The sequence below is a fragment of the Monopterus albus genome, unplaced genomic scaffold (genome assembly GCF_001952655.1).
Source record: "Monopterus albus unplaced genomic scaffold, M_albus_1.0 scaffold45.1, whole genome shotgun sequence".
NCBI classification, from domain to species: Eukaryota; Metazoa; Chordata; class Actinopteri; order Synbranchiformes; family Synbranchidae; genus Monopterus; species Monopterus albus.
Genome location: NW_018127925.1, coordinates 2,372,110 through 2,380,930, shown reverse-complemented (window position 1 = coordinate 2,380,930; position 8,821 = coordinate 2,372,110). Strand labels below are relative to the sequence as shown.

At 37.7% G+C, this 8,821-nt stretch overlaps 2 protein-coding genes across 2 annotated transcripts in view; one reads left to right on the top strand and one right to left on the bottom strand.

Moving 5' to 3' along the window:
- The window catches only part of LOC109960247 (interferon-induced transmembrane protein 3-like), a 1,757-nt gene extending 1,287 nt beyond the window's left edge, over positions 1-470 (bottom strand). Inside the window, exon 1 of the mRNA XM_020600202.1 lies at positions 305-470. Within this exon, the coding sequence (XP_020455858.1) occupies positions 305-418 (114 nt within the window). The 5' untranslated portion in view covers positions 419-470. The remainder of the gene's footprint in view (positions 1-304) is intronic.
- Positions 471-3,615: 3,145 nt separating this feature from the next.
- The window catches only part of ttc12 (tetratricopeptide repeat domain 12), a 20,390-nt gene continuing 15,184 nt past the window's right edge, over positions 3,616-8,821 (top strand). Inside the window, exons 1-7 of the mRNA XM_020600227.1 lie at positions 3,616-3,781; positions 4,073-4,227; positions 4,415-4,442; positions 6,166-6,234; positions 6,350-6,471; positions 6,912-6,971; positions 8,042-8,113. Of these exons, the coding sequence (XP_020455883.1) occupies positions 3,730-3,781; positions 4,073-4,227; positions 4,415-4,442; positions 6,166-6,234; positions 6,350-6,471; positions 6,912-6,971; positions 8,042-8,113 (558 nt within the window). The 5' untranslated portion in view covers positions 3,616-3,729. The remainder of the gene's footprint in view (positions 3,782-4,072; positions 4,228-4,414; positions 4,443-6,165; positions 6,235-6,349; positions 6,472-6,911; positions 6,972-8,041; positions 8,114-8,821) is intronic.

Here is an 8,821-nt window from a genome sequence, read left to right as displayed (position 1 = left end):
TAACAAATGACCTGACTGACTGGTGCTCCTGACAGTCTTCTTATGCTTTATCTATTCCATTGCAAGAGGAGAGTCTCTGTTCTCTGATCTCTGTTCTCTGTTCCCTAACTACAAGATTATGTGTTTAAATACTACTCTATTCAGAATAATTGTAATATTAAATGATCCTTTAAATTGTAATGGTTTGTCTGAATTAATTTAGTTGGTATCACACTCTAGCCACGACAGGCGTCTCTTAGAATACAGAAAAAGAAAGTACCAAAAATACATGTAAAAGGCTTGATGTTCAGGAAAAGCTACCTACCTTACAGGAGTAGACGATGGCAGCAATGCCTAGAGGCAGACAACAGAATAAAGTATTGATGATGGACCACGCTAAGTAGGATGGAACGACAGTGCGGGTCTGGCCTCCTTCCATTGTGGCTTTCTGTCCTACTTTAAGTGGATGGCGGTTGTGCCTTCTTAGGGAATCTCTATGTCCAGTGGTCAGTGGGTGTTGCGACCCACATCCTTTTATTCCTCATGGGTGTGGTTTAAAGAGCCACAAAACAGCATAAATATTAATGTGAACAACCAGTGGAGAGAATAAAGACTCCCCACACTACTGGCTTTTGGGGCTGGAGTTAAAAACTTCTCAAATGACTTGGTTAAAATATAAAAGAGCATTATCAGTGGTTGACCTCTGTGTTTTACATTCAGTGGATTAGAAGGTTTTAGTTGATAGATGCAATTTAGATAACCAGTGGTTAGTTGTGGCATTTATTGTTTTATGCACATGGACTTACATTATAAGACACCAAAAATATTGTTGCTGTGGTGAAACACTTGTCAGACAAGAACATAACTTCTAACACGTAACACTGCATTTCAACAAAACAATAGTGCAAGCAACAAACATGAACTGACTTAATCTACAGAATCACCTAAATCACGCAACAGTCTTCTTTCCTCAGGAAGACCATTATCCTTCCTGCTTCTAAAGCTGATAATATTGTTCCTGAATGCAATTGTATTTTTAGCTTTTGTTTCATGAGGCTTTAGTTGTCTCTCATGACATTATATTTGTAATTTAGGTCAGTATGAAATAGACCATCTGTGTTTGTTAAACATAAGCAACAATTAAACTGATTAGAAGTAACTGCAGTTCATGCATATAATTGCTGCCAGAGTTGTACTGTAGTGGTCTCCATTTGTGGAACTATTCAGCCATTACATTAAGCATCTTCTGCAGACCTTTTTCATGCTCCATGATGTAAAAAGTTGTAATAAGTTATAGCAGTGCAGTTTTAAGAGCTGGCTTCAAATGTTATCACACCATTCAATACCATGTCCCCCTCACTTTCCCATGATCCCCTTCATTTCCTGTCCCATCCATATTTAAATAATCAAGCTTATATTTAACATTGATAAGTGAAATTTGTCTATGTAAATAAATGTATCTGTTTGCACAAAATTACAAAGTGACTTTTGCACCTTTTTCTTTTAAATAATTAACTTGGATATCCACAGTATATAACATGATTCCCTAGTGAAAGAGTTGTGTTTGCATTCAGATTGCATAGATATTATAGGGGAGGCAACAATGGTGCGGTGGGTAGAGCAGTCGTCTCCCAGGTTGAAGGTTCGAATCGCGGTGCCGGCAGTCCATGTGTCAAAGTGTCCTTGGGCAATACACTGAACAAATTCCTTGTGTGTAACACACTTGGCCAATAAAGGTGATTATCCTTATATTACTTTCTGATGCAGTATTGTGTCCAGCCTTTGGATGAGAAGTTACTTCTGGTGTGAAAAACACAAGCTCTCACATGGCAAGGAAATAACACTAGGCAACATCACAATTGGATTTCATTTCCCTAAAAAGGAATGGGAATAATGACCTCATCCCTCCAGGGGCCAATGCACAGCAGCTCGATCTCAGTCAACAACAGCCACAGTCAAGCAAAGGAGCATAAATATTACAGCAAACCAGCACCGAATATCTTTATTTGCTGTATACACCATTATGCCATAAAATTGCTGGTTAATGCTGCCTAGATCTCACACATTCCGGTGTGACAGGCTTTTAACACCAAAGTCTTTAAATAGCAAGCTGGGAGGTTTTCCAGCACTGGAACCTCAAAGGTCAAGATAGATCACAACAGCACCCTCAGGCAGAAAAGGTCTTAATGATAAGGAGTGAGGAGAAGAGATACTTAGAGTAGAATTCAATGTCCAGGTGCCATTTATGTACTGTATTGCATGTCAGAATAATTATCAGAGCTTTGAAATGTCACTGTACATGTCAACTGCCGAGAAATATAAAACAGCTGCTGTGTACAAGTATGAGTGGACTAAAGTGGAAAGAAGAACTCATACAGTTTCTTCTGTGACAGCTTACAAAGGGAAGCTTTTCTGCGACCAGATTTCGACTGCTGCAGATGCCACAGGGTCATATCCCACAGAAGGACAGAGACTGGCAGCACAATGCCCCCACTGATTCAACACTCTCCTCTTTATCTGCCTTTGTGCCACAAATCAACTCATGCCTCCAGCCTGTTTTCTGAGGTTATCTCAAAAGATGAACCCCATTTCAGAACTGCACTGCAAGTTGAAAATGTGTTTTGCTGCATGTAGGCCATGCCATTTTAAAACACTGTGCGTCAGCACAGTAAGCGTGACCATTTAAATGACACATAATGGACAATGATATTTATTGTGTGGTTTTATAATATGTGAGATGCCAAAACAAATTTATAGTTAGTCCAACATAGTTGCTTTTCCTCATCCTTTTATCCCTTTGTTCCACTTAGTTGGAAATCACTGGTGCCAACAATGGCTCCAGAATATGACCTAAAGAGAAAAAAATGCATGAAATATATAAAATAAAATAAACCAAATATGCAAAAAAGCATAATTAGAGCAATAACATTAATGATGTTCTAAGCTTTTTTTGAGGCAGCAGGGACTGTTTAATGTAGTGTTAACCACAGGGAGGCAGTATTGATCTACTGCTGATAACATATCATAGGAGAGCTCAAGATGTAGGATGCTCTTATATCAAGATGTAGAAAAGCAGGCTCCTGAAGTGCTGGGGAGATGTGCTGAAGCCCATCTGTACTGATGCACGGTATACGTGTGCAGGAAAAGTAGGCCCCAGAATCACTCTGCACTCTTACAAAGAACTGTGGTAGCCTTTTAAATGATTTAGTCATAAAATACATTTGAGTGGTGTTTTGTATTGAAGCTAAACTATGACCACAAAAATCCAGGGTGAGAAGTGCTGCTTTCAAGTGCTTTATGAAGACCCGGTTCTGAAGAAAGCTAAACAAAGGCATACGCTTCTGTGACACAATCCACTCGCGATAAAGTGGTAGATGATACATTTTTGGTGATTATAACAACATCTGGGAAACAGGTATCACTCGACAGTTAGAATGGCGATAGGAATTAGACAAGATTTTTATTACAGCAGTCTTATTCGTTAGTCCTCGGTGTAAACATGGATCCTGTGGTAGTTAAAAACACATCTAGTGATTTCAGAAAATCACTTCATTACTGTCCTACAGTTAGACCTACACTGGAATAACGACATTTCTGTGTAATTTCGTTTTTGGTTCAGATGCTTACGAGTGGCATTGAACGCATCACGTTACTATGGTGACTCAACGCTGAGACTTGGGAAAAGTCACGATAAATTCAGCTACCTAACTTATTAAATAATAGACACGGGGTCGAAAGGACAACGGCACGATGGATGAACTGGAAGACTTTGAGAGTTTTTTGAAGAAGGTTGACAAAATAAGTGAGTACTATGGACGTATGGCCAGAAACATGGGGGCACAAATAGCTAACTTAACGCTAGCTAACTAATTTAGTTAGTTAACGTTATTAGCTAATGTTAGCGAACCTAGCTTTAGCAAACAGACAGGAAGGATGGTCTATGTTAACGCGATTTCTAGTTAACTTTATTGAGTTAATAAATATTATATTTTTCATACATAAAATGTTTTACAATCCACAGTATGTAGTTCCTATAGGTTTTTACATGTAATTAAACCTGCAAACAGTAAAATAAATCACAAATGTATTTCAGGTGAGCTAGTGAAAGATCTCAATTCTTCTGACGTCAAAGTCCAGCAAAAAGCAATGGAGAAAGCTGATTGCTACATAGCTGCTGGGGATGAACCCTGCAGGACAAAAGTCAACAAGACTACAATCAACACAAGCCCACTACTTGAACCTACCTTGGTAAAGACATGCACACAAAGTCTGTCAGTCTCAGTCTTTCTCACTCTGTCTGTCCTATATTTGTTTCTAGCTCTTTCTGTCCCTTGTCCCTTCATGTTGTATAAGGACAAGACAATGTACAGTATGTAGGGATTCGGAAGGGAGACTTTTGTTTGCATTCTTTAAAATTTTTTCCCCTATTTTACAGAGTCCGCATATGCAGAATGAAAGTCCAGGTGAGCAACAATGAAAATCAATCTTTCTGAGGTTATCATAGGCAATTGTAGGAAAACATTTCTTTTAGCCAAACAAGAAATAAATAAAATATATGTATCTATTTTTCAAGGACAAATTAAGAAAAAGTGAATAAGTTGAAAGACATGATCACTAAAAACTATACAACTGTGGCAGTGTGTGGAAAAACATGTTTTGCTGATGTGCTTCACTGCACTGCTCTGTGTTTTTTCCAAGTAAGTGCCCTACCCGAACAAACACGTCTGTAAATGATGCAGTGCATTTCACTTGAGGTTTCAGCAGTCAGTGTGAATATCAACAATCTTGACTATAAAATACCCCAAGTCTTGGATTATGTCAGTCAAGGGGGAAAAGATTTGTTTTTGTTAACCATTTCTGTGCTACACTGTAGCAGTAGGGAAGAAACGTCTCATAACATTTGTGGCCAGTTTTTATGTGGCAGCATCAAAGTTTACTACAAATGTGGCTTTGCAGTTTTTTAATCATCTGCACCTGTTAGGCAGGTTGTTGACTCATCATAAACTAGCGGGAAGAGAGAAATGGCACAAGGTGTGTCCTTGGCATTAAAGCAACCCTCTGGAATTTTCACTTCAGTTGTGGCTATGGTTTGTGCGATCTGCCAGTTGCCTGCTCACACCATAGAAAAGCTTGGGTATAGCAACTAAGTGTTTTTGCAGAGCACCTTAAATGAACATAAAAAGGCCTTTAGGTGTCATATCAGAATGAGTGTATGCTAAAAACAACAAGGAGAATTTTATGTGCTGACAAAAAAAAGAGTTTTGACTATAGATATTGCCAACTTTCTTTCATAAATCTTTATAGAAAAACAAGATAAAATAATGAAAGATTTCATTTAAATAGTTTCAAACTCCCCACCCCCCACCCCTGACCTGCACCTAAGAGAATGCACCTAAGCCCTGAGAAAACCTAAGGAAAACCCTGTAAACTATCAGTATCTCCTATGTCCTGTGCACGGCTTCTTTTTGTCTTGAGGCCTCTTAACAATGATTAGCAGATAAGAGACTTGTAATATTGACTGTTTAGGTCACAAAGGCACTAAAACATCAGACAAAGTAGGAGTAGGTATAAAGTATGAGCCAGAATTACATTAGTGTGCAGCAAATCTGTTTACAGAGAAGTCATTGTAGTGATCTTAATGTGTGTAATCTTAATTTAATAGTCTCTTGTATACATTTTATTCAAATCAATGCCTTAAATGTGTTAATGTGGTATTCTATATGAAGAACGTTTAATCAGATCAATACTTTTTTCAGTTCTTCCTAAAGTAAAACTCATCAGTAACAGTAAAACTGCAAATTCATGAACCTTTCAGAACGTGTTTTAAGCAACTAATGTTCACTTCACAAAACGAGAAGGAAAAAGATATGTATATGCTATGTACTATATGTGCTTTTTAGCAAAATTACCTCCATTTGTTATTTATTATTTGACATAGAGCAATGTCTGCCTTTGGCTGAACATTGTTAACATTAACAATCACACACATTTTTAATCTTCATTTTGTTTTGATTGGTAAATTGATTATTAATTTTTTTTATTTACTGCGTGGCAAAACTCTGACAAGGAAGCGCTTAAAGTTAAAATTCTTGTGCAATGTGAAATATTGCCTAAAGACAAATAACTTTACAGTTCTTCCTTTTTCAGTTCTAACACTCATGATTAAGTTTTTTTTTTTTTGACCAGAGAGTTTCATGAAGATTATGGAAAGAGATGCTGAAGACAGGAGGATTGCTAAAGAGAAAAAGGCAATTGGTTTGTATATCTTTGTTCCTTAACATGCTGCTGGATGTGAATAGTTTGCTCCATTTTGCGCTCTGTTGGGCTAGCACTATGCCTTTTAAATGTTGTATTGTTTGTGCCACTGCAGCACTCAAAGACAAGGGGAATGGAGCTTACGCTCAAGAAGACTATGAAACTGCTGTGAAGTATTACACTGATGGTCTGGCTGAACTACGGGACATGCAGACATTGTACACCAACCGAGCACAAGTGCATATCCTCAGTGCTTTATATGTTTTCTTTAAATGTCTTACAGTGAAAACACAAATAGTGTTTTGTAGGACAAATTCTGTATTTTAATCTCAAGTTCATTCCACCCTTTTAAGATTTAAGGTAAAAGTCACAAATAATTCTTTGTTGCTTAGAATGGATTGAAGCAGGGCTGCTTTGTGTGCTTATCATTGTGACATAATGAAGAAACTATTGTTTTGACAGACCCAAGCAACTAGCAGGTACCCAGCTATGGATTTTAATTTCAGTGATTATGGATATGTGCAGTTATGTAACTGTACAATCAATATGTTCCCTTCCAAAGATCCAGGAGCTCGAAAGTCTCCTCTGTGTAATATTAACTACATTTATACTTTGTGAGGTCATATTTCTTTTTGCCTGTTTTTGATGCCCAGTTAACAATGTTTAAATTTACTTAGGCCTACATCAAGCTGGGAAAGTACCAGGAGGCCATCAGTGACTGTGAATGGGCCCTGAAGGTAAGACCCAGTAGGGAACTGGCTTCAATCAGCTGCTGCGTCATTCTGTGGCACTATACCTTGTGAACCTCAGAGCTCAGAGGAGCTATGTTTGGTAGGAAAATGAGTTGGATAGGTTAAAAGTGGGCTCTGCTTTGCTGCACACTGCATTCAGAAACAGTAATAAGTGCAGGTTACAGGTCATCGGCAGTGGAGAAATGTTCTCTGAGGAGAAAATTGTGAACATTGCAGTTCTCCCTGGAATTTTTTTCAGCAGTAAATTTTTGTAAAGCTCTTTCAGTGTGCTTGAGCGTGTAGATAAGTGCTATTAGTACAAGTCCATTTACCATTTAGTGCTGTTGTTTATGCACCCAGTGTTGGACAACAGACCTGCATTTGTGCACACTGGTGGAGGAATATCTTAACAACTTTAGAATTGTTATAGATAGGGTTCTTCATGCCTTTACACATAATCCAAATCAAATATACCCTCATTTAGTTATAAGGTTAGTAGTTTCACTCATCTGAAAAATTTAAATGTAATGGGAAAGCAATCCAAATAGGTTATCACAGGGAGAAAAGGAATATATAGCGCTGTGGCAGGAAAGCACGAATATAAGCAAGTGTGACGGGTGTGGAATATAGAATTGGGTTACAAAGAAATGAGAAGTAGGTGTGTAGGGTAGAGTCACGGGCAAGCCCGGGGAAATCTAGAAACTAAACTGGGAATGACAGTTCAAGGAAATGTCTAAAAAAAATACTGACCCAGAACCGAGATTGTGACATTAGCCATTATTAAATTACAAATCAGTGAATGACATCATGCCTCACTCTGTCCATTTTATAAAGTATTGTCTTATTGTATGTTTTGTACAAGCCCTGGTCAGTTGTGCACAATGTACAGCATAAAGTGTATGATGTAGTGGTTAAGTTTTGTCATGAATATTATTTTATCTGTGAAGCTCAGACTGAATGTTTCTCTCTTACTGTGCTAGTGTTATCAATGCAAAAACATTAAATCACCATTATGAAGATGTGCTGCTGATGAAGTTTTAGCTAATCTATTACTTTGATCATTTTCTCCCTATCAGTGCAATGAGAGGTGCATAAAGGCTTATGTACACATGGGCAAAGCACATTTGGAATTGAAGAAATATAATGAGGTCAGAACTTCACCTCTCATTACATATAATCACATCTGTTTTTTTTTTTTTTTAATTTCTCTTATATAGAGATAGCCTCACTCGGTATCTCATCTAATCATAGCAGAAATGTGCTACATTATGAACACTGTATGGCTGGAGTAGAGAACAAAGTTAAGAATTTTGAAGTAAGTTTAAGCATGTTGCATATACGGTATGCAAGTCTCAGCTGTCTGATTTTACATGTATTTCAGTCTGTTTATTGGAAAGTAGGCTTATATTTAGCACAGATATGTGTAAGCCTTTATTTAATACAATTATTACAAAGTGCATCACATTTAATATATATACCACACTCTTGTGCTGAGATACTGTAGTCTGTTGGAGTGGTGAGAGTCATATTAATCTCCATGGGTCTATAAGAGACCAGTGAAGCATATCATGTAACCAGTAATGAACTATTTGTCCTAGGGGTGCACCGAACTGAAAACACGACATCCAATTGAATATGAGGAGTACAGCAAAACAACATTGGTTAAAATTGCCCTAACTACATCACAAATACCCTCGGTCGCCACATTCTTGGAAAAGACTAAGAAATTTGCAGATGATAGTCCCAAAGCATGTGGCATTACTGAGAAAGTAACGGAATTCATTGCCTTAGACAACCAGCCCTTTTCTGTCGTGGAGGACATTGGATTTCGTAGGCTCATACAACATATTGAACCT